This window comes from Lepisma saccharinum, chromosome 20 (assembly GCF_977018435.1).
Source record: "Lepisma saccharinum chromosome 20, izLepSacc3.1, whole genome shotgun sequence".
NCBI classification, from domain to species: Eukaryota; Metazoa; Arthropoda; class Insecta; order Zygentoma; family Lepismatidae; genus Lepisma; species Lepisma saccharinum.
This window is the reverse complement of record NC_139248.1, coordinates 66627491-66654313: the sequence shown is the minus strand read 5'-3', so window position 1 is coordinate 66654313 and position 26823 is coordinate 66627491. Positions and strand designations below refer to the sequence as shown.

General features: G+C 38.6%; 1 protein-coding gene across 1 annotated transcript; it reads right to left on the bottom strand.

Moving 5' to 3' along the window:
- Positions 1-4153: 4153 nt before the first annotated feature.
- LOC146003308 (transcription factor A, mitochondrial-like) lies at positions 4154-26660 on the bottom strand. Its single transcript, XM_083141565.1, has 5 exons — positions 26525-26660; positions 20999-21162; positions 13505-13710; positions 5914-6009; positions 4154-5024 (listed from the first exon to the last, which is right to left on the bottom strand). The coding sequence occupies exons 1-5, from the start codon at positions 26611-26613 to the stop codon at positions 4788-4790; spliced, it is 792 nt and encodes a 263-aa protein (XP_082997691.1). The 5' UTR covers positions 26614-26660; the 3' UTR covers positions 4154-4787.
- Positions 26661-26823: the final 163 nt, after the last annotated feature.

Genomic DNA, 26823 nt, shown 5'->3' with positions numbered 1-26823 from the left:
AAAAGTTTTGGCTTGATGCAGATGAAATATCCAGGATATGATCAAAATGTCCACATGTGCATAGCATTAATGAAAATGGTAGAGTTGTAGCTATGATGTCATGGATGCTGATCTCCCGTGGCACAGCACGTTCCAAACCCAGACATCACTTCAAAATCCCAAAAATTTAGCGAAAAAGCACCCCCCCCCCACCTTCCCAGCATTTTTTCTTTATTTGAACATTGTGATATGAAAGAGCCCAGTATATGCCACTGATGGAGAACCTCTCCACGCCGCAGGAAGTTGTTGGTGCAAACTTCATGAATACAACTGCTGCTGATTCCCATGGCAGATTCGGGCCACTCAGGCATAGTGGTGATACCACCACCTTGTAATGAAGAGGTTGTGGGCTCGATACTTGATGAAGGCACTTATTGGTTCGGATCGCACTTTATACACTGTAGGTCCAGTCCCATTTTAGCCTATCTGTGCATAAAGTGGGCTCACAAAAACTCAAACCGCAGGTAGGTTTACAATGGTCTTCACTCAATGATGAACAATCTCCATATTAGGGCATTTTTATTTCCGGGTCAAATCCTCTCTTCACCTAGACCAGGGGTTCCCAAACTCGTTCGTTCCACGGTGCTTAGTATTTCAAGATTTTTACGCAGTGCCCAAGTCAGAATGTAGGCCTATCTAACACTTGCAACGCTCAGTGTGGTTAGATTGCTTGCCGTAAGTTTAAAAAAATAAATACATATTTCAAATTAAGAAACATTGTATGTGTAAAAAGTACTAATAAGCACATATTTGGAACAATCATATCTCATACGAGGGTCACTATTTATATTTCGAGCCTTGGCAACACTTGATTGAAGTTAGGGGCGATTTGACGTTTGCACGGAATCGTCTGGCATTATTGACCATAACGTACTTCAAATGTTTTGTCATTATTGACCATAACGTACTTCAAATGTTTTGTCAATAGCTTCATTTGTGTTGTTTATGTTGCCTTGGAGATTGCGCGACAACAATAAAATGGAATTAACTTGTGAACATTTTCGTGCGATGATTTTTTACGATTTTCGACGTGTATTATCAAGACAAGAGTGCATCGATCAACTTACTTCCACATTTGGCGATGAAGCCCCATCCTTTGCCACTGTGAAACGCTGGTATAACGAATTTAATCGTGGCCGCCATTCGCTCACCGACGAGATTCGCGAAGGTCGTCCAAAATCAGTTGTTGTTCAAGAAAACATTGATGCGGTGCAAAACCTAATACTGCAAGATCGTCATGTGACATACTGTGAGATTGAGGCAACCATAGGCATTAGTTCCACCAGCATATATAAAATATTACATGATCATTTAGCTGTGAGAAAGGTATGTTCTCGTTGGATCCCACACAATTTTACAAAAACAAAAAGACGCTTGCGTCAATTGGTGCAAACAAATGCTCAATAAATACAATCGTGGTACTTCAAAAGACGTATATAAGATTGTAACAGGTAACGAATCATGGATAAATGCATATGAGCCAGAACGTAAACAGCAGTCGAATGTGTGGGTGTTTCAAGATGAACCCAATCCAACAAAAGTTGTTCGCGCTTGAAGCACATCGAAACAAACGGTCGCCTGTTTTTTCGGGAAAACTGGTCATGTGGCAACTGTGCCTTTAGAGGAACGTAGAACGGTCAACTCTGAATGGTACACAACAATTTGTTTGCCAGAGGTCTTTGGTCAAATACGGAAAACAAACAAACGTCGTCGGATCATTCTTCATCAAGACAATGCCAGCTGTCACACATCTAGTCTAACAACCAACTTTATGAACAGTCAAAAAATCGAATTGATGGGTCATCTGCCATACAGTCCTGATTTGGCACCCAATGACTTCTTGTTCCCTAATGTCAAGAATAAATTGCGTGGACAACGATTTTCGTCGGCGGAAGACGCCGTTGATGCTTTCAAAAACCATATTATGGAGGTGTCTCAAGAAGATTGGAAAAACTGCTTTGACAAATGCTTCGAAAGAATGCAAAAGTGTATTGACCATAAAGGAGAATACTTCGAAAAACAATAAAGCAGTTTTCAATGCCAAATTCCTGTTTTTTCATTGTTAGGCTCAAAATATAAATAGTGACCCTCGTAACAAGCATCATTTCAGAGAAAATATTTTTGCGGTGCCCCTGATCTAGACTGTCAATGGGGAAATAAATGAGGTGATTGGTCACTTGCGGAATTGCCTTTCCTACTTGTCACAGCAACCAATCAGGTGGTATTCTTGGAATCTTCCCGCACTCGTACACTGTTGGAGGCTGTGAATAACGCCGGCCTTACTTTAACAAATGAATGAGTTTGTAGCTACAAGTCCATCCCAAAACAGCCTGCATCTTTGTTTGGTTCACTTGAGGTCCCCTATAATCGCATTGGAAGTACAGCGTTCATCAATGGAGAATGCCTCATCCAGTCAGTTCACTCCACAATTTTCAAATTTCGTGATGCAGGCTGGAAGATGGCGGAAATTTGCACAGACACCGACACCACTTGCTGTTGCATTGCTTCTTTTGCCACTCACATTCATTCAAGGGTCTCAAACTTTTGTGGTGGAAATTAAGGACCATTCTTAATGAAAGCTATTGTTAAACTTACGCAAAAGGTTTAAAAAGCTTTAGGTAAAAATGTGGCTTTTAGGCATTTTAGTTCATTTACGCATTGGTAAAGTTTCCCATGATACAGCACTGTGCCATGAAGACACATTTAGAGTGTGTTGGGGTAGGTTATTTTAGGTCCTATAGAATTCCAGTCTCTAAATTGCATAGGTCTAGGATGTTGAGGAAAAAAAAAGTATGGAATTAGAAATCTATTCCATAGTCATCACGGAATGCGAGAACACCATGTCCATTTGCCAATGCTGGAAGTTAATTTCTCACAGTGCACCACAAAAATGGCACGAATTTATGGTTTTTCCTCATCTGAGGAAGAAAACGAAGCACCTTTTGAGGAGGGGGTGGCTTTAAGCAGTATCCAGGACAACACACATTATTCAACCAGTGATGAAAAATGGATCTGGTATACTCCTGTTTAGATAAAGTTGTAAATACCTCAACTGTCTAAACCTTAAAAAAATGTTCCACTTTATGTGAACCAGACATATTTTTCTTCACTGGCGACAGTTTCATGCAAAAATCCTATAATGTAATTCTAGTGCTATTGCTGATGTATTATTTTATCCTAATAATGTCAAAGTTAATATGTACATGGAAAATATTTAAAACATGATTCAACTGTAATAAGGATTTTTTTTATTAAATTATATACAAAACATTGGATTGTGTGGTTTCAGTCATGCACTATACAATCCTTACACAAGGTCTATATTTCAAGAAGTTATTTTCAGGACTTGTTGAAGAAAGGTAACTTATCTCACAAATGTAAATTTAATCCATAAAATGTAGCTTAGCTGTTGCTTCCTATCGAATAGTAATACTTTTTTGTTACCCAATTTACCAGTATTTTTCAATGTTACAGTAACGGACACTTCTGCATTGTGACGATTCTACTGAAAGTCGATGGTATCACCACAACCCAGAAGTGTGTGTGACAACAACAAATATGCTAAAATATACAGTGTACAAAACTGTATATTCCTGGTAGAAGAAAACATGTATACTACTTCCAAGTATTTGAATTGTATGGACTGATCATACATATTTGATTTTAGGATATACCTGCAAAAAGCAAGTTCAACTCTATAAAACATGTGCTGCGCATGATTGCAAAATATAATCTTCTCACTATATTTTCACCTTTCCATTCAACCAAATGTCAGGTTCACAAAGTATACAGGGTGAGGCAAAAGTCAAGTTACATAGGCAACCAGTGTCACCAGACCTAATGCCCCTGGATTTTCACTTGGACACAAAGACCATGCTACGAAAATTAAATGCCTGGACTAACTCAAAGAAGGATTACAGGTGTAATTTCCCAAAACAGCCTCCGCCTCACTACCAGACATCTTATGCAACTGGAAGCGTCAAATTAGCCCCGTCTAATTCGCTGCACTTTTTATTTTTACTCTGCATCCGTGCATCTAGTTGGCTACACTGTGCAACACCGACTCGCCTACTTCGTTGATTTGGTGTCAAGTAGAGTATTTGTAGTCTGGCACTACATTGCACAGCAGTGTAGTGTGTGGTGTATGGTCACATGGTGCATGCTAACTAATCAAATGGATGTTTTAAAGCAGCAGACAGGCATTTGTTGAATCTTCTGAACTTTAATACTGCTATTCGTGTACTTTGGTAGAATGACACCGGGATAGACCTGCACTACACCTAGTGTCAAAAGGTGCACCGAAGTAGATGGGACTATTGAAGCATGCATTCAAGAAGATGGTGTGCATATTGAACATGTGCTGCAAGTGCAACCATTTCATACGCGTATCTATCATCTGTATGTACTTGTTTTCCTATGTAACCTGACTTCTGCATCACCTTGTATTTATGGAGCTCACTTGTTTGCATTTTTAAACTTTTCACTTCAAATTCGTCCGACTTATGTTCTCAGTTTGTCTCCCACACAGCAATGTATAATACAAAATTATGTTATATTTCTTCAGCTCACGGACATGAGCTGCATTCAGGTAGCACTTCTTTCATTCACATCTTGACAATTGCACCAGACAGTTACAAACATGCAGATGTTAAAAAAAAACTGCATCATTACATTTTCTAACTTAGGACTCTTCTCTCTCACAAAATTATAAACTCACACGCACTAACGAGATTTTTCACTTGTTGAAACTACACGTCCGCCTGCTTTTTATTATTCTCGGTGCTCCCTAGTTTTTTACTTTTTGTTGGTTCAAGCAATGTTTGAGCACGTACCACATCAAAATTACCCAACCTGATCATCTTTTCTTCCCAATTCTTAAGTTCTTTCTTGTAGACCTCTGATGCTTTTTTGTAGGATTCCGTGTACTTCAACTTTTCTGCATCCGGTTTATCTTTCCACTCCTGTGTCACTTCCATCTGCCACTCCTGCAAAAACAAAAAGAGGCATTTCAAAACCTCAGTGTTACAGGCAGCAACAGTCATAGGTAAAGGATAGTTCCCCGTGCATATAGCACCACATGCCATAAAGGCACATTTAGGGGATGCGCCTCAATCTGTGCCATTTTGGAGGTGATGTGATCAGCAGCACATTCCAGCTGACTTTACTCCCTAGGTACCCAATGATTTGAGGCTGGGTGAGCCCCTGAGCCACTTTATGCAGACACACATTTACAAATGCTAGTTAACATTACAAAAAAACACACTCACAGTAGTTAAACAAGCTGGAGGCTTGTGAAACTTGGTATAGAGGCTATGGAAAGCAAATGCTGATAAAAAAAGTTCAAATTTTTACCACCAGGTGGAAATGTGATGCTATAATAGCAACCAGAAGTTGGCCATGCAAAACTTTTATTTTTTTTTAACCCTTTCAAAGCATAAGACAACATAATCAATGATTCAACAATAGGATGTTCTTCACTGTGCACCAGATTTAAGTGTCACATTTCCATTTGGTGGTGAAAATTTCAACTCTTTTTTTTTTTTAAAAAAAAATCAGATATGTGAAGAAGTTGTGTTTATTTTAAATAGACATCATGTGCACAAAGAAGTTAATTATGAGTGAACCTGCATTTATGTGTATCTCAACAACAAAATGTATGTTCCCATTGGACATCGAACTGAACAACCACCACAATTAAATATTCTAAAAAATATAAATTATAAAGTTTTACGCTGAATCAAATTATCTTCAGATTGTCCTACCACTACTCAAATATTTTGCATTGATTTTAAGCTAATGCAATGTGTATGTATGGTTACACCATAGATAAAAGTGTTGATCTATGAAGTTTTAAATATGAAAAACACTTCTTACCTTGAAGGACTGGGTACCTCTGTGTGGTGCTTTCAATTTCACGAAAGCAGCAAATGGAGTAACAGGCCTTTTGGGTTTTCCCAAATCTTTTTGTTTCTGGAAAAAAAAACAAAAAAAACAATAATCCGTTTAAGTCAAATGGGGGTGGGCTCTTACAACTGCAAGAAATGGGGAACTACAGGAATATGCCCTGAAGCTTTCCTATGAAGAATGAAGAGATTCTCTGGATATCAACCAGGTTAATTCTATAGGCTTCTGGGCTTTCCAGAGCTAATGGTGATGTTATCTCTGAAAAGCTCATACACTTATCCAGAATGTACCTGGCCGATATCCTGAGAATCTGCTCACAATTTAAAAGAGTTGGTGTACAACATTTAAGTTCCTAAGCAAAATCACTTTCCACAGCAGGGACCTGTTGATGGTTTCAACAGAATTGAACTCGTTGGGTATTCAGGGTGGCTACTCTAAGACCTTGATAAAATTCAAGTATGATTCCCGGTTTTCAAGGCGACTTTCCAAAAAATTCAAGGGTACAAGCACATGTTTTCTTTTTCAGCCTTACGCATTACCTCCTCTCACCATCCACACAGACACAGACACACACATACAAATATATTAACAATATGAAGAGTCTGTGCGATTCCAATTTATCCAAAAATTCTAATTCAATCCAGTAAAATGGTATATACATTTGAAAAATTTAATTTAAAGTGTGGACTTTACATTTGCCATTTCACATACTCTGACTCGAAATACATCTACAAACACAAGTCACAAATGTTACGGGATATATTAAACTATGACAAATTGTTAATTGTAAAAGAATTTCAAACTCAAATTCACCTATCAATTTCAAGATATCTTGCAATAATCTTCCATCTGTCAGATAGATTATTCTGCAAAGGACACTAACAAAGTAAGAGGGTTGAGAGAATTCAGTTTTATTTTCCACACAACTTTCTTTTCTTTTCCTTCCTCGACAAAAAAATTAAACTGAAAAACTTGCCTCAAGGCTTTTACAGATATGCATAAATTCAATGGAATTTTGATTAATAAAAGTTGCAATTTTTCACTCCTATGGAGAAAAATTCAAGTAGAATTTATGCATAATTCCCGGAGCCAATAATATTCATGCATAATTCCCGGTGTGTAGCCACCCTGGTATTTAAAACAATAAAAGTGATTTTTTGCTTTCAATAATAATAATAATAAAACCTAAATAGAATAGTTTAAAAAAAAAAAAGAATACTGAAGTACCTCTAAAACAACGACATAGTATTGAGCAAAAGAACATCTTACACTCTATGGAAATAGGGCTCCGTTGGACCTTCGGCAGATGTAAGCAAAACAATTTTCAAAATTTCCTCTCCTTTCAAAAACCACTATGATATCCCTAGTTCTGAAATATTACATTTGCTTAGAATTTCTTATGGAGCATTCATGTGAATTTTCACGTGGTTTGACTGCTTTATATATACAGTTGAGACTGCTTTATACTTCTCAGTTCTGTGTAATTCTGTTTGATATGTAAATTACTGTAGGTCCCCGTCAAACTATAATTTTAAAATGTGTTAATTAAACCTTACTTGTATGTAATTTGGTGTTAAACATACTCATTTTCAAAAAATATAGTTGATTTGTACAAAACCAAGGTCATCCAGAAAAAAAGGAATGTTTTGGTAAAACAAAAAAGACAAATTATGTGTGCAAAAAATTTATGGTACAGAAACTACATTCCTTACTCTACGCTTCTACATATTCACCTTACCCATTCAAGCACTTATTAGAGCATGGTATATATCGTCATTGTACTTGGTTACCACCAATATATTCAACCGTGAGTTTTTCAACCATGACACAGTGCTTTCCAAATATTTCTCGGTTGCGACAGGGTCGTCTATTCAACACCCGAAACCAAGCACCAGTCGATAGAGTGGCATCATACTGGATCACCTTCCAAGCCAAAAAAGGCCAAACAAACACTCCACATGCGAAAGGTTCTGGCAATTGCATTCTGGGACAGGAAAGGAGACTTATTCATTGATTTTCTGCCACGGGGAACAACAATAAATACTGAAGCCTACTGTCAATTGCTTCAAAGGATCTGTTGTGCCATACAAAACAAACGGGGTGGTTGAATACATTGGCAGCAACCGAGTATAATGACAGTATCAACAAGTTGGTATCATTCTGTAATAAGTGCTTGAATGGATATAGCGAATATGTGGAAAGGTAGAGTAAAGTTTCTGTACCATAAATTTTTTGCACACATCATTTGTCGTTTGTGTTTTACACCAAAACGTTCCTTTTTTCTGGATGACCCTCGTACAACAATGTCACAGTAGTATACATTTCTTTTCGTTACGAAAGCACAAGGAGAGTTTCAAAATGAAACAGGATAGGCAAGCATGGTGGCGATTGAGGTGCGAGAAAGACGAGTGTGGCATGGCAGTGTCACAGAGAAGCAACGAGAGGAGGCACGGCATGAAATCCGAGGAGAAAGATTTGCCGCAGCCGTTCAGTACACATGTTAAAAAGATGCTGATAGTTGAAGTTTGCCATGTTCCATAATAATAACAGAACAGCAGTTTCTTCAGTGAACGTTTATAGTTGCTGCTGGTTGGCCATGGAGAACAGAATGAGGAAAAGTTACACGCTTCACCAGAAAGTAAAATTTATATGGGAAGTGGATGTTATTCCACATAAAACTTAAGAATCAAACTTTTGGATTCATTACTTTACCACTTTATGACAGAAATAACCTATATTATGTATATATTGTTACTCAAAATAGAGACAATTACAGTTTTTTTTAATAATGGTATCTAAATTTGTAAGTAATTCTCAGTTATATGTATAATTTTTCTTCACATTGACAAACGTATAACTCAGGTTCTACTGTATTTGCAATAGTTTAATAGGCTTACGTAGCCATGAAACTGATGGGAATAACTAGAAACAGCTTAATAGGCTTACGTAGCCATGAAACTGATGGGAATAACTAGAAACAGCAAGAGTAAACCACATGAAGATTTATGTGGACGATTTAGAAGAAATTCTAGGCAGATGTAATTCCGCTCAATTTGAAATATCTTAACGCTTTTTCGAAAGGAGAAGTTTCGCTGGTGACAGCCAAAGACCAAGCTGAGCTATAACATATTCACTGCAAATTCAATAAAGTACAGATGGTGGACAAAATAATACGAACACCTGTGAAATTAGAGAAAATCTTTATTAATATGGGGTTGGACCACCCTGTGACCGAAGTACACTTTGTATGCGACGTGGGATGGATGCATAGAGGTCATGCACAATGTTTAATGGAATATGGTGCCATTCTTCCTCCAGAGCAGTCTCTAATTCCGAAAGTGTGGCTGGAGGCGGACTTCGAGCGTGCAGTTTGGACTCCAAATATCCCCACAAATGTTCTATAATGTTCAAGTCGGGAAACTGTGGGGGCCATTCAAGATGTCCTACTTCATCATCATGTTCTTCAAATCATGTTTGGACAGACCCAGCAGTGTGGATAGGAGTGTTATAGTCTTGAAAAAGCGGCCGCTCCCCAGGAAATAAAGTCTGGACAAAAGGATGGACATGATCCCCCAGAATGCTCCGATTGATAGGCGTTGACCTCCCCATGCAGAAAAACAAGTGGTCCCACACTGTGCCAAGATATCGCACCCCATACCATAATGGACCCACCTCCATGCTTCACATTCGGCAAGAGGCAGTCAGGATGAAAAGCATCTCGAGGTGCTCTCCACACAAACGTGCCCGGTGGTCTGAAATAACGTGAATGTTGATTCTTCAGACCAGATGACTTGTTGCCACTGCTGTGGGGACCAACTTCTGTGAGCTCTGCACCAATCACCAATGGCTTACGAATTGCCACTCTGCCATGAATGTTTGCAGCATGGAGTTCCCTTTTGACAGTTTTGGTTGAAATGGGGTCCTGGAGATGCTGGTTCATTTCAGATGTTATCTCGGATAACGATTGATTGCTTTCGGGCCACTGTGTGCTTCAACACCCTCCTATCCTGAGCAGCAACCTTTGCCTTTCATCCACTGTTGTGCTTTGAAGATGCCATCTTACCTTGTATTGTGCATGCTGTCATAACGGCTGATACTGTGCTCCTTGCACACCCCACAAGGTTGCAGTTTCCGTCACCGTAGCTCCAGCTGAACGAGCTCCAACAATCATGCCTCTTTGGAACTCTGTCAGGTCTGACATTGCAGCATCTCTTGAGAGCGTACGATAGACGAATGGACCACCAATGACTGCTGTTGACAGACTAATACCTTCCCCTTCACGGCCACTAGGGGCCAGACTTCAGTGCCAGGTGGTGCTGCTGTACTGCCGGTGTGAAATGTGTCATACTTTTTCACAGATGTTCCTATTATTTTGTCCCCCATCTGTAGTTAATACATGAAGCCTCATGTAAAAATTAGCAATTGAGAATATGAACCTGCTTTATGAATTTATGTTAAACCTCCTTCAGTGCCGCTTACGAGTAACTGTTGGTTCCTGGATGGTTGTAGGCGTCCAGTTCTCCCAGTGCTTGTGCTACAATGTTCTTCGTTTGTATGCTGACTGGCCAAAGCAGGGTTGGAGATGTCACTCTGCAGAGACATCCCTTTCCTTTCCATTGTCAGTTTACGGTGACGACAACCACACTGCTTTGGCCAGTGTAGCACATGCACTGGGAGAACTGTATAGTGTATGCCCACAACCATTCAAGGACAGACAGTTGCACGAAAACGGCACTGAAGAAGGTTTAATCTTTAGCAGATGGAGCCTTGTGTGAGGGTAAACTCTTTGAAGATGGGACATTTTCAAGCATGTGGCAGTTTTCAAACTTGCCTCAAAACCATATCTCGAGAACTAATTGTCCTAGTGAGATGAAATCTGTTTTGTTGTCTTTCTTACAGACAAGGCTTTTAGTGGAAATAAAACTTATACACTGCCTCCTAATAATCAGTGTTAAAGTAAAAAGAAAATTGAAATTTTTCAAAAAAATTGGCCATGCGCATGCCCCTGTGGTCCCCCTAATAGACCGAAATGAATAATAAAAAATATAGTATGTAGCAGTTGTACATTCCTACAACCATGTTAAGTTTTGATACGTCTCACCTACAAAATAATAACAATTTATAAGAGCAGCAGTGTTGCCAGCTTATGGAACAATATCTGGAATTTTACTTATAGCGTCAGCCCTTTGGATGCTGGATGGAACAAATTTAAATAGAAGCATGACAAAAGAGCACGCTTTGTGCCTATTTTTTTTTTTTTTAAAAAAAAGCATAATTTATGAACTTTGGGCCTTTGCCCCCACATCTCCCCTGAACCCTTAATTTTTGCACGTTGCTTAAAGTGTTGCTCTTTACTGATTATTTAATTATTATTATTATTTTTAATGCAGTGGTTGAGGAGTTACAGCCCTTTACCTTTAATTTATCCCTTAATCAGAAAAGGAAAACAAATGTATTTTTCAAACGGCGGTTGTTAATAATAGTAAACATAGATATAATGTTTTGTAATTCAAGTATGCCATATCTACCTACTGAAATAAAATGTGTAGTTTTGAAGAAATGGCACATTAACTGCTGCCATGTGGTGCTGGTCGAAATATCGACCGTCCATCCTCAATGGAAATCCCAGCACGGTCGAAATATCAACTGTCCACCACCTAAAGGTTAACATAAATTTTCAGGTTGATTACTGCCATTTCAACTCCCCTGACATGGTGGAACCTGGACCACCGCAATGATAATCCTCCCTGGCATTCTACACTTCAAAACACTAGACAAGGTGGAGCCTCGGCCACTGATATATCATATCGACACTTGCCTCAAATACACCGTGTGTTCAGGGACTACTTACTAATGACTAGGGCTAGGATTTTGATGACTTAACAATCATCAAAATATGGAAAATAAAAATGCTCTTATGACCTAAAATTTTAAAAATATGCCCTTACAGCCGAAGTGTTTCAAACATCAATATTTAACTTATGCTGAGATATTTTCACATACTGTATTTTTAGCCCTGAGTTGCAATCTATAATGAATACTTTCTGTAAATTTTCAAATAAAACTGATTGCCTATTGTCAGCCAGCAAAGCCGGGTACTGGAAAAGATTCTTTCTACTTCGGCTGACACACGAGAAAATTTTTCTCCCAATAAAATTTTTACAATAGAGCACAATGTATGATACCTCTTTTTTTTCCTCTTCTCCAAAACTTTCCTCAATTTCGATGACACTTGTCCCACTTCACCACAAGCAACTTGTAAGCTATTTACAGTTTTATTCACAACTTCTATCTGGCCCACTATTGGTAATACTGATTGTTCCAAGGCAGCTATAGCAACAGGAAGAAATCCAAAATTTGCTTTGATGTACGAAAGCTTACCAATAATATCAATAATAATATTCAACAATAAGCAAATATTTGCTCATTTATTTTGGGCCAAAGTCCATTTTCTGATTTCATTCCATCAGAAAAGGAGCCTGGTTTTCAAGATTTTATAGGAAATAAATGGGGACATATAATTTGAAGAAAAATCAACAACTTGAATGAACGTGGGAGTAAGTATGAATCCACTTTGAAAATGGTTGTATATTTCTTGAAAAAGCAAAAATATGCTGAATATGACCAAAAATGTATCAAAATATGCTCTATCGTATCGTACCCAAGGTACTGGATAGAAATGACAAGTCTTATATCATTCTTAGCATAGTAAGGAACAGAGATAGGAATGCGGAATAAGCAATGAGGCAAACTTGAGGTTATTGACTTGGGAGACGAGGAGGCTTGGAGTGTTGGAATTGACAGGGAGTGAGATCAGTTGGCGAGAATACGAGACAGAGTAAGGACAGATTGTGAGAGAGAAGCGAAGTGGAAAACGATTATTGGACAATGGTGTGTGATGAGATTGATGTCTGACATGGAGGTCAGACAAGTGACATTTGAGAGGACAAGTGTGGGAATAATCTTCATCTATTTGCAAGGCAAGTAATATCCTTTCCTTAACCAATCCATATCGGTTCAGTCATGGAGAGTACAAAACCTAAATTTAACTTAAGTTAATTTCTATCGCCATTCCTTTAAATGTAACCTCTTGCATTTATCACATTTAGGCCAAGCGAGTGATAGCCATCTGAAAGATGAATGAAGAATAACTACATTAACCAATACAAGGTTCATGGTTCGATCCCATCGCAGTTTGAGCGTTGCGATACGCTATGGCATAGAAATGGTCAAATATGCCGAAATATGCCCTTAAAAAGCACTTTAATTTAATTACTTTCTTCATAATATGACTTTCTATATATTTAGGGGAACACATTACCCTCACCAAAAAAAAATATGCTATGAAAATTCTAGCCCTACTAATGACTAGTTGACTAGTTACATACAAGTACACTACCCTGAAGATGGAGACAGAACATCAGTGGATTCATGTCCAACAACTCAACATGAATCAATCACCACTGATCAGCTACAAAGAATTGGTATAAATTTACAAACAAATATTGAACATTTTCATTAATGTCATCAATTTGTATGGAAGGAAGTTAATGGAAATTACTTGTTTCGTAATTCTCTTCTCTTTAGCAACTTTGATTTGTTCTTTTGCTTTACTTATCAGTTCTTTCTGTTCAGCAGTTAAGTTGTCCTCATACTCCTTCAAGTGAGATGTGTAGCCCTGAATTTCCTTCTTGTACTGAACGTTGAGATCCTGTTTCGACTTTTCGTCTAGCCTCTCCCAGTGTTGCGCCCCTAGACGAACAATGTCTGGAATCATAAAATATAGTAAAAAAACATATCAGATACACCATAATACCATGTGTTGTAAATAACATAATTTGTAAAAATCCTTATTCCATGTCAAAGTGTGCTTGAATCTCAAATCTTGAAATTAAATTAAATGCCAGCCATAACTTTTATCTATTTCGTGATTCAAAAATCTGGTTTTTTTAAACTTTGGATATGAGCCCTTTACCAGAACTAAAATATCACTATACCTGTAATGCCAAGAGCCAAAATATTCTTACTTGGCGCAAAAGCTGAGGCCGCAAAGGGGCACTCTGCACACATAAGGACAAAACGGTACCAGTTTCATAGATCGGACACACATTAAAATCGGATATTTTGTGTTTCGCATGGTTCGTACTTACCAATTGTGTATTGTGGAACATAGTTCAAGGTGCCATTATGCTTTTTACATGAAAACAAATGCATTTTTCCACATCCTAAGAGCTTTTTCGTTATTCCTTTCTTCGCTTCCGAAACACACAATATGGCGGGCACATCTTGACTCAAGTTGTGAGTATGCAGTGTTTCAACCTTCTGCACCGAAAAATATCTACTATCGTGTTCGTCACCGGTGGAAATTATACATTAGGCACGGGTAGCTGATGGATAGCCCCACAAACCATTCACGAGCAGCCCCACGAACCATTTCCGATAAGATAAGGTTAGGTTAGGTTTGGTTACGTTAGGCAAGCATAGTAAAAAAAAAGGGGGGGTTGAAACACTGACAGGGGCTTACGTCATCAAACGTACGCAGCAACTGGTTGTCGTAGGGCAAGCGAATGAAAGCAATGGCAATTTTGAGTCGGTGAGATATTTCTCTTGAAAAATACATGATTTCCCGGTCAAATATATTCCACGATGAAAGGAAATACCTTGACAAACAAAATCTTGGAGAAACTCATTTCCGTAAGTAGTTTCTTGTGTAAAATTGAAATGTGTCTGATGTATGAAACTGTAACCGGACAAAACACACACACACACAGCCCTACGAGGATTACACTGGCCGTAGCCAGAGCCTTGTTAGTCTGCAAAATGTAGTTCAGGGTGTACTACGTGGAAGTAGGGTTGACAATTGGGTGTACTATGTGGAAGAGTTACCCCTTATACTCCAACAATCTAAACTTGTCATTTGGATAAAAATTCAAGTACTTTACACAATAAAGTTAGAAGGTATTTTATATTGTTCATTTATTTGAACTTTTTGATTTACTTTAGTCTTGTATTGTGTCCCACCTCTGACAACAAAAGACAATAATTTCTCCTTTAACTATTTCATTTCCCCTTCAACTCCACTACAATAATCAAGGTCAATTTCTTTCTTTCTTTGTCTCAAATAATTTATGTTTCATAATTTGAAAATTAACAAGACTTAAAATGAATTTCTTATTAAACAAAGAGGCAGTGTGTCTGTCCCACCCATGACACAAAATTGTTCACTTACACCAGCCTCACATCAGATCTGACATGACGCGAAGAGTTATTTTTAATTTAACATGAGGCTCTTATGGGTGGCCACAGACTGGATGAAACATTTGACTTGAGTCACATTACGATGGTCCCTTTACAATCTTGCACTTTTAACTTTTCTCAGTGAGCTTTTTACACCCCTTGTTTTAACATTTTAAGAAAGAATTTTACATAAGGGGATATTTCCCCACATACATTGAAGGGTGCAAAATGGCGATATGTGCCGACGCACCCAAAAAAATTAATTCAATCAATCCATCAAATCAACCGAAGAACTTCGTTGCAATGAGATGACATTTATGGGCTGAATCTGCCAAATGAACCTTATATATTCTTCTTCTTCTTTTTCTCCTTCAAAAACTTGTTGATAAAACAAATTCAATTCTATACATGTAAAACTGTATTGATGTGTACCTGGTGCTTCAGAAAATGATTTTGTGACTTCCAAAAAGATTATTTAATCAGAAAAATAAGTTACTCAGATAAGTACTAGTTATAGGGCTGAATTCTCTGTTCCGTTACATACTGAATATTAAGCATAATATTTTGCATTAGGAGTGACAAAGTTTGTGCTAACATATTTTATTCATTTGTTTACTTAGTTCAGTGACCTTAATAATAATTGGCTGCATGAGAAGTTATATCTCAGTTTCCTTAAGGTGAGGTGTGACAATTTCGCAGCAGGCATGCAATTATTTAAATATCATCGGAATGGGCACTGCTACTAAAGAAAATCCACGCATAATTTGCGAGTATGAAATTCTCCGCATGTTGCAAGTGGAAGCGGTTTTTAAAGTTGATTATTAAGCTAGATACAGTGTTTGAAAAATACGTATGATGAATAAGTATTTACAGAATCCCCAGTATTCCTTATGGAGAGACAATTTCAAATTCAAACAAATGGGAATTTCGACTCTTTCTAGCGCAAATATCATCTTCAATGGATCCTCTACCCGCTCATGTTTTTTTTTTTCCGCCATCAGAAGTTTGATATCCCCAAGAAAACAAATAAAATAATTCCTCCATAAGCATAATGCATTTCTCCTTGCCTCCTACGGTCATCGTGTCAGTGTTGCCAAACCTGATGCACATAAAAGAGCTAAATTTCACCTTAAATTGAGGTAAAGTTGACTTTCAAGGAGCTAGATTTACGAAGGCTGGATAAAGTACCTCCCATGATAATTTTTAGTTGTCAAGGGGTGGGGGGTGATGCTATTACCAGTAACTTTAAAGTAATGGCAATCTATTCTTAGTTTTAACCATTTAGATCTGACGGCATCACCCATCTCAATAAACCACCGATGGTTGTGTGAATCGAAAATAAGGAATTAAGGGATAACAATATTGTCATCTTCACCTCAACCAAGGTGCTTTATAAAAGTAGCTGGGGAGGTAAGAGGGGGTGGGGCAATGGAGCCAACATAATATCACGTCACGTGCAAAATGTATACGCATGGCAAAAGTTGGTCTATGTGGGCCGAGGCTAGTGATGGCATCATCACAATGGGAGAGGTGCCACAGTTCAGAGCCAAACGAGTGCACAAAAGAGCTAGATCTGGCCACAAAAGAGCTAAGTTGGCAACAGTGCTCCCAGCTGCCTGAGAGAAGGACCTAGGGGAAATTGTCCCTCCCCCCCTTGACTCATCAGTTTATTTTAGAGTAGTAGATTGTACTACTTTTAACACTGCAGTTTCCAGGATGTAAGAGCTTTTATGTTTCATTTATCCCTGAAGAAGTCACATGAACTTCATGAAATATAGGACAATAAAAAGGGCTGACCCGATACCACTTTGAACTGACTGCAACTGTTATTGCAAGGTGGGAATCAGGGGGCTCAAGGCCCCTTCCTTCAGAAAATTTTCAGTTTATGCTAGATAAAATTAAGTTTTTGGCTTCTTGAATAATGTGATGATGACTTGAGAGAGATAATTATCTAGGCAAGACGGAGAATGTTCTATAAGCCTGTTATTGTTAATAGCGCGTATCCAAGGTAGGGATCAGGTGGCTCAAGACCCACTCCGCCAGGAAATTTTTCAGTTTACACAGATAAAATTAGGTTTTTGACTTCTTGAATAATGTGACTATAATTTAAGGAGATAAATAATTATAGAGACAAGACGACTATAATTTAAGGAGATAAATAATTATAGAGACAAGACGAAGAATGTTCTATAACCCTGTTATTGTTAATGGCATGTATCCAAGGTGGGAATCGGGTGATTCATACTCCCCCCCCCACCAGGATTTTTTCAGTTTACACTAGATAAAATTAGGTTTTTGTCTTCTTGAATAATGTGACAATAATTTAAGGAGAGAAATACTTATCAAGCCAAGACAGAGAATGTTCTACAACCCTGTTGTTGATAATATTGCACTTAAACTTTTCTTACGCTTTCGGTGTTGTCGTAGCGAACTTGAACACCATGTAGAGACTTGTCAGCATTTGGAAGCTGCACAACAAATGTAGCGCCACAGTAGGGCGATTTGCATTCATTGTAATGTTTTAATCTCTGGAAAGCGCGAGAGGGAACGTTCTTGAATAAGAGAAGGAATCAAACTACTGGCAATATTTACGAATAGTTTTATCTGCGGAACGTTCTAGAATATAATGAGGATATTAATACGCGGCTTCAATTTTCCGATTGATCTGTACAACAGAATAGGTTGAGACTTCAGAGGTAACTGTGACAATTCATACAGTCGATTAGTGATCAGTCAGTCTCTGTTGGTTGCTTTAAAAGATCTAGTGATTCGAAAATGAAAAGGACCAAATACCGTAAAGTAACGAAATCTACTACTAGTTCCAGTTCGGTCCCAAAGCTAAAGACATTGATGACAGCAGAACTTCCGGAGCCTCAGTGTAGTGCTACAAGTAGAAAGACTAAGAGATTGAAGGTCTCTCTCTCTAAAGTGAATATTTCGGCAGTATCGGGCCAGGCATTGGAGCGATTTATTAAAAAAGAAATAAGCTGCACAGATCATCTGAAAATCAAAGTTTTGAGTGATGATTTAGTTGTGCCAGGACCAAATTTTGTGTATGCAGTCCGAGAATTTCATGGCATAAAAAAATATTTTCATTTAGGCTACTGGGTTCGACACACACTCAACAATTTTGAACACCTGCGAGTGCTTAGGCCTGAATATGAACAATTTGGTGGGTTTCGGCTTTTATAAGAGCTGCAAACATGGGAGGACAAGACACATTAGTGGTGTTCAGGCTCGAATGAGAGAGAAATATTCGAGAACTGTCTGCATCCAGTTCCCAGCAAACATTTTTAATCTCATGTTGTCGAGTGGATTGTGCATCCCGTACATGTGTAGCACCTTCGTAAAAACACTTCTGGTACATATGTAGATGTTTTGATGTCTGATGAGAAGAAATGGACAAACACACATACTGAGATGGTTCCGGCACACAATGTTAATGCATGGAAACAGAGGAGTTGAGTGGTAGAAAATGTTCCGATTTCAGGTTCTGATTAAAATGACAGCCTTAAACAGTGTCGACGATTTAGGAGATAGTTGCTCTCCATTCTTTTGCCTCCACACTATAACACTATGGCCTCTACACACTAAGTCTTGTCTACCAAGAGGAAGTAAACTTTCCTTGTCCTCCCCCCACATTTTAGAACCCAATTGCCACCACTGACCTTAAACATACAATTGTAATACCCCTTTAAAAAATAGTGTTCAGCCCCCCCCCCCCCCCCCTGGATTCCTGGATACGTGCCTGATTCTTGTCATTTGGATTAACCTGGAGAGGGAGAAAAGTGATGTAAAATATGCAAATACAGTTATTAAAAGAATGTCTCTTTATACTGTGCTGTCAAGCATTCTCTGTCCTTTGCAATAAAAACAAGTTGCTGCGTTATTGGCAGCACATAAGAGACTTACACAGAAGGGAAGAGTACAAGAAGAAATTGTTGAATCCACAACCCTCCCTCCCTGTAGATAAAACAAATTCCACAGTGACCTTCATCCATCTTGCCAAGAACTCTGCATTCATCTGGCCCGAAAGGAGCCCAGCATGGTACTAATGCTGGTTTTAAAAATGTCCATCTTTCTTACCTCACGAGTTTTGGAGTAGGAATTGGAAATGAATGATTTATATTATTTCCACACAGCCTTTACAAAGTAGTTATGTGCCTTTGATCTTGTGAATCATCTGCTTCCCAGGAGGGTGGGGGCTTGTCAAGCATTTCACGGAACTTCTTCCAATCTGCCACAAGAAAGGGTGAACGAACCTTTGAAAAGGTCAAATTTTGCTCTTGGCCTTGGTTCCAATGACTCAAAATCAATGGCATCGGTGGGAAAATTACTGGTACCCCCACATAATAAACCTTACATGGTGTGAGCCAAGTCTTTAAAAAAAAAATAGCCCCATTCCTTAAGGGGGGAGTATGGGGGGCGAGGGAGTGTGAAGAAGAAAGAGAGTGCGATGGAGGGGGCAATCCTCCCATCCCCCCTTCTCTCTTTCAAGGTTAGTGGTCTGTGGTCTTCCCCATACTCCTCCTTCACCTCTCTCTATCTCTCTCTCCCAAGAGGGAGAGAGAGACCCCACCCACTGAAGAGAAAGAAAAAGAGAGGAGGTTTGTTTTCGCCTTTCTTCTTCTCTCTTTCTCTCTCTCCTAAAAAAAGAGAGAGAGAGAGAGAGATGTGCCCTCTTCTTTGCCTCCCCTTCCGTGACCGGGCATATTTGAATGAGGTTGGTGAGGGTCGCTCCACCCACTCATCCCCGCCACTGCCCACCACTTGACCTCTCTCTCTCTCTCTCTCTGAGGGAGGGAGGGGGAGAGAGGGGGGATAAGGCAACCCTAGGGGTGGGGGTGGAATTGAGAGAGAGAGAGCATCACACCCCCCCCCCTTCGCACCAGTGATTGATTGATTTAGTTTATTTTACTTCGCATTTTGTGCCTCTTGGCTAATTTGCGAAGATGGGGATGAGTGATGAAATAATGAAATTGATGAATGGACATTCACAAACAACCAAGCCCGACCGGGATTCGAACCCGGGACCCTTGGCATCGCAGCGTGATGTGCTAACCACTCGGCCACAGGGTCGGGCTTTCGCACCAGAGAGAGAGAGAGGAGAAAGAAATAAAGGGGAGGGAAAGCACCCCCTCCATGCAAGGAAAGAAGGAAAGTTCACCCCTTCCCACCCTCAAGGGTGGTTGGAGAAGACATAACACCTACAATATTTGATTGGCTTGTCAATTGAAGACATAGCACACTGTATCTCATTTTAAAAATATATACTGCTACAAACAAATAATTATTATACACATTGAATTACAAGAACATCATTTGAATTTCGTAATTTTGGGTGCGTCAGCACTTTTTCAGCTATTTTCCACCATTCACAATAAACGGGGTCCAGCCCTTACCAGAACTAAAATAACGTATCTGTAATGTCGTGTAACTAAAATATTCTGACTTCGGTTAAAAGCTGAGGCTGTAAAGGGGCACTAAGCATACATAAGGATAAAACACAGGGCCACACACAGAATTATACTGGCCATAGTGCCAGAATGTACTACGTGGAAGTGGGGTTCACAATTGGGTGTACTAAGTGGAAGGTCACCCCTTACACCTCACAAGAACATCATGTGCCAGAAAAACTGTCCTTAGTCCAAAAGTCATCAAACATCACAAATTGGAAGTTACCACTTAAATAACAATATTTAAGAAAAAAGTAAGTCTCAGTGACAGTAAAATTAAGGAACTTTTCTTAAAATAATAATAATAATAATTTAGCATTGCTTTGAAAACAGTAGGTATTTAAATGTTGCCATAACCTTACCTGTAAACTTTGCATTAGGATTTTGTTGGACCAAGCTTGGGCGGACTTGACTCAAAAACCTTAAGTATGGCGTCAATGGTTTCTTAGGCCTTTTTGGCAACCCCAGTTTTTCTTCCAGAGATTGTTTAGGAGCTGTGATTTTCTGGCTACTACTTATTGGAATCCTGGAAAAACAAAGTATAACCAAGTGATTTCTACAGACTATATTATCTTCACTATTGTAGTCCTTGACTGACTGCACAATTAGAACAAAATAAACTAGTCCTTTCATCTTCTGCTAAATGAGGTTCAGCCTAGGGCTGCTCTACCACCTAACCCAGGATAAGGTATTACAGTGCACATCATTGAGAAATTTGAAAATTTTTGAGTGGGTTGTGAAGATTGTGCTTCATATGAGCATTTGTTTTTTTTTTTTTTCTCACGGAGATGCATTATACGCGAGAAATTCACAATTTATGTGCTATGATTTGTGACCTCATGATGTTGTTTGCTGCTCAAGCCCCACCCTTTGTGTTCTTGTGTCAGAGTCAAATGCATTCGTTGTTAGGTTAGGATATCTTAGGATTTACACATGGCAATGGGGCTGTTCATTGTCAAGCTTTTCCGGTGGAGGCTCCACCCCCGTTGTGTCTCCTAAAGAATTTTGTTCGTCATCTGGTTGCCCTAAGCTTTACATTGTAGCGTGATGGGATGGCTATTCAAATGTTACTTTCAACGAAGGTAAGAGTTTCTCGTGTAAATCGATAATAAAAATATGTGTCATAAACCTTTAAGATTATATAACAAGTTTCAAGTTTCCGAAAAGTACATTCTCTTGAATCTAAGGATTAATATATTAAAAGTGCAATGGCAGGGTTGTGGGGAAAGGGGAAACGTTGTAGAAGAGGATGAAGAAATAAGGAGAATGTGGAGAAATCACTTTGAGAAATTGCTGACAGAATGTAAAAAAAGGAAATGAACAAGTGAAGGAAAAGTGAATCTCACATGGAAAGATGTGGAAGAAGCCCTGAAGAGAGGTAGAGCACCTGGAATAGATTAAGTGTCAGTGGAAATGATACTAGGAGCAGGAGTGATTGGTGTGCGGCGGCTGTACAGAGTGATGAAAACAGTGTGGCAAAGGGACTAATAGTTCCCATATCCAAGAAGGGTGACAGAAAGGAATGTAAAAACTACAGAGGAATAACACCAAGTTGCCATTCAGCAAAGGTGTATGAGAAAATATTAGGAAGAATTCACACCGAAGAGACATGGCAAGATGCACGTGTCTCTCGGACTGTACTGTTTTCTCAATACTGTGCACTGTGTCGCCTCAGTTTGTTCGTGTATGCACAGTGAATGCTGCACTCCAACGAGCAGACCAGAATCTATGTTGATAGAAATTTAAGCCTAATTTTTTAAATTGTGGGAGCATATGTTATGTTTAATTTCTAATTGTGACATTAATTGCACAATTCTTTATTTGTTGCAGAGAGCTGAGAGATCCCAGTATCGTATAAACTGATTTTTGGGGGTTAAATGTGTGGCCATTTGCAATGAACCATCTGTTAATGGCATGTAAATCTTTATTTTTGATTCTCATCTTTGTTTAATTTATTTGTTGGTGAGGATGATATTGTGAAAGAAAGAATTTGGATTTAAAATTTAGGGAGCATCGCACTTAGGCTAGTTTGCTCCCGTCACACTATACGGGGGCCAGCCCCTTACCATTACATATAACAACTCTAACGTTGCATAACTAAAAATCTTAAAATCTTCTGACTTCTGTTAAAAGCTGAGGCTGTAAACTGGCACTCAGCACACACAAAGACAAAAAACAGGACAACACATACTGGCCATAGTGCCAGTCGCCAGAGCCTCGTTAGTCTTAAGTCCAGGGTGCACTATGTGGAAGTGAGGTTGACTTTTGGGCACCTATGTGGAAGGTACCCCTTACACCCCGGATGATATTGTGAGTTGTCTACGTAACAATAAATATTACAATGCTTGATTGCGATTGGTACGTCAGCAACATATAATTATATAACAGGGGGGTATTTTATTATGGTTTTCATGAATATAAAGGTATAATTCACATATTCTGCTTTGATAAAATAAATATAACTGCATAACTGTTGCTTTTATGCCAGAGCTGAAGACAACAGTGTGTGCACGAGGGGTTGTGAAAAAAAACATTGGCAGAGCTTTCTGCTCCACTGTTGATAGGTTTGGTTTGATTTGGTGTTTTAAGTCCACTTTGTGCACAGTAAGGCTAATCAGGACTGGACCTACAGTTTAAAGTGGGATCCGAACCACTATGTGCCTCCATCGGGTAACGAACCCAGGACCCCTTGATTACAAGGCAACGACGCTACCACTGCACCACTGTTGATAGGGTTAATGACTTCTGTATATTATGGCTTTACCTTGCTGACACGGTTTGGCTCACAACAGAACACACGTGAGATATAGGAGAGCTGTTTCTAGCTGTGTTATAGTGCTTCTGGGAGATTTTGGCATGGAAGATCAGTGAGAGATGGTGGTGAAAGTAAAAAAGTTGTTAGAGTTGGAATTTTAGGAACATTAAATTTAGCACTATTCAATTCAATCATTCTCTAAGGGCGAGGTTCAGCCTGCAGCTGTTCTACCACAGGCATGTTTTTTATGGATTTCTTGGTGTGCATACATATGTAGATAGCTATTTCATTAAAAAAAACTTGTGAAAATGTTCCAGAATAGACGGAATTCGGCAAATGTTGGTTACACTTCAGGGCTAAATATCTTGGTTATTTGTGCTTTCCCCGTTTTGAAATAAAATTTAAAGGTAAATATGCAATATAGCCCGGACGGATTTCTTCAAATTTACAGGACAAAGTACTTACTGAAATGAGTTTCTTTAGCATTCTGGACGTTCTTGGAGGTATTTTCTTTCACGGAAAGTAAAAACTTTGTAGTTTAATGCTGCCGAACAAGAATTAATCACTTTTTACATAAGAAATTGGCATTGCCTGCCACATTATGCCGTTGTTTCCATTGTGTGCATGCAGATGGCGAGAGCGTTGAAAGTCACGCGATCTCTGCAGTGTTTCCAAACGTGCCTTCTTTTTTCTATTTTTAACTATGTTTGTCGCGCTTTCTTTTTTCGATGAATTTAGGGGTGAAATGAGTGCTAATGGAACATAACCTAACAGGCCTAACCTAACCTTGTGTAAATGGTTTGTAGGGCTACCCATGGATGGATTTTGGGGCTAACATCAATGGTTTTTGGGGCTAACGTGCATGGTTTGTGGAGGTAAACATGATAAAAAAAATCGAAATAGTACGTAATTTTCCATCATGAAGGTTTGAAACACTGCTTGCGCACTGAAAATCGACAAAACACAAGCTGGCACGTCATGACGCGTGATGATCCATTACGAGTGCACGGCATATTGTCTATTACAGAAGCGGAACAAGTAAGACAAATAATCAATCGTAATATGAAAAGTTGACAGTATTTTATGGAAAAAGGCATAACTTCACCTTCAAGAATGTTCCGCAAGGCAAAGTAGGTAAGTACCAGTGGTAAAATTAAGGAAATAAATGAGTGAAAGGTGTCCGGGCATTATCGCATATTTACCAATTTAAACACTGAAATCTGTCAAAATCTTTTAGCAAGTTAAAATTTTCAAGGGTGTACATTTGTTAACCATGTCAATAGAACTGGCACTGTAGGGTTTGATCAAATATTGATGAAACCTTGCTTATGTATGTGTGTAGTATTTTTGGTAACAGTTCATTATATCGGAGACACTTTTCATCAAATGTACAGGAGAAACTACTTACGGAAATCAGTTTCTGTAGCACTGTCAAAGTTCTTCGAGGTATTTTCTTTCATCTTTCAATCTATTTCAGCCGGAAATCAATTCCCGTTGCTTCAATTTAAGCGAAAACGTAGCTACGCCATTTTTTAACTATGTTTGCCTAACCTAACCTTCTGTGAATGGTCCGTAGGGCTATCCGGGAATGGTTTTTGGGGTTATTCGTGGATGGTTATACGAGGTAAGACTGCAGAATATGGGCTGCTTAGGAGGAACGCAGTTCATAATTTTTTGGTAACGTTTTGTAGTTAGTAATTGGGAAAAGTAAGTTTTAAGGTGCGGGAAAAAAAAATCTTTAAAAAAAAGCAGAAAAACGTGTCCAGGTTGAGCGGTATTGAAATCGTACAATGAAGGAAAAGGCATATTCCTGCACAAACCTAGTGAAAGCAAAAAATGCCTATGTTGTTAGGTAGCTAGGTTTAGTTCACTTAGCCTAAATAATAATTAGTCATTGTATTTATGCTAATGAAACCTAACCTAACAGGCATAACCTAACCTTGTAGGCATTCCTCGAAGAAATACTGAAAGAAACTGTGCGTAAACAATATGGACACGAACAAATGGAGAAATGCAATCCTTCGGACACATTTATTTATTTTTACAGAAGAAACTACTTACCGTAGTAAGTTCCTGTAGTATTGTCGAACATCGGGAAGGTGTTTTGTGTAATGTGGGAATGTTTCATAGCTGAAATTCATGTTGTTTGTTGAAAATTAATTCTCCGACGGAGAATAGCTAGCCCCACGAACCATTGGCACGTGGATAGGTTAGTTCTGTTAGGTTAGGAAACATAGTTAAAATTTGGTGTCGTGTTAGTATCAGGATCTAGAAATTGGAAATAATTGCGCTAGCCCCACGAACCATTGGCACGTGGTTAGGTTAGTTCATCTCAGGCAAGCGAAAAGGCCTATCAGAAAGACGTACTGGTAATGTGAAAAATTGCAATTAATTTCATCAAAACAACATAAGTACGAATGTCAAAAATTGACGAAACGAAAAAATTAGAGGTGTCCGAAGGATAGTAAATTTTTACCATTGCTTTTAGTAGCAGGAAAAACATTTTTTACGTGCAATAATATAATAGTAATCGTAAAAGGAACACCGGAAAATGGAAGTAGAAGGTACGTACTTTCAGGGGATATAAATTTTGTTAGTCTATTTAGAGGAAAAAAGCAGCCCATGTTCTGCAGTGAGACCAGAAAGTGTTTCTGATCGTGTGAAAACCTTAATGGCACCTTCAAATATGATCCGCAATACCCAATTGGTAAGTACGAACCATACGAAACACAAACTATCCGATTTTAAAGTGTCTCCGATATAACGAACTGATACCGTATTTTTATGTATTTTAACATATGTAATTACTACAAATGATAAAAACATTATAATAGTGTGTTGTTACTTGTAGAACATGTATCATGTTCATCATACTGTAATAGTTTTAACGTTTGGATCTTATACTGTATACCGCTTACGTAAATGCATAAGGTATCATTGATCTTCGATATATATATATATTTTTTATGTAATTGTAAATGGTTTGACCTGTTCAACATCATGTACATTTCTACACATTATGATCTAATGAGGGAAAAATAAATATATATCAAGGTGTACGAATGATTGCACAGAAACATTCCAACAAAAATTGCATTGCACTGTACTATTCTACACACATGATAGAACATACTTGCTGCCCCTGTTAAATAAACTCCTTAAGTTTCCCATTGAAATGGAAAACCTACTGAAGTTCCGCTGTACAGCCATTACCAATGCCATTACGAAAACACGAGCTCTTTTTCGTTTCTGGTGCACTCAGCACGCCACGAACAAAACAAAACGCTGCCTTCTCAGCGTTGCCAACGTACAGTAAAAAAAAAAATCACATTATGAGAAGGTAAGCATTCCCTCCCTCCAGAGTTCCACGTTTTATTGTTACTATTGAATTAAATTTGATTTGAGGAATACATTAAATTAGTTTAATCAATA

What these genes read in the sequence shown, in the direction of transcription:
- LOC146003308 (XM_083141565.1), bottom strand. Translation starts at nt 26,613, where the DNA reads ATGGCATTGGTAATGGCTGTACAGCGGAACTTCAGTAGGTTTTCCATT. An exon ending in TTATTTAACAGGGGCAGCAA is followed by an intron (nt 21,163 to 26,524) that starts GTATGTTCTATC and finishes TTGTTTTTCCAG; the next exon opens with GATTCCAATAAGTAGTAGCC. An exon ending in GAGGTACCCAGTCCTTCAAG is followed by an intron (nt 5,025 to 5,913) that starts GTAAGAAGTGTT and finishes TTGTTTTTGCAG; the next exon opens with GAGTGGCAGATGGAAGTGAC.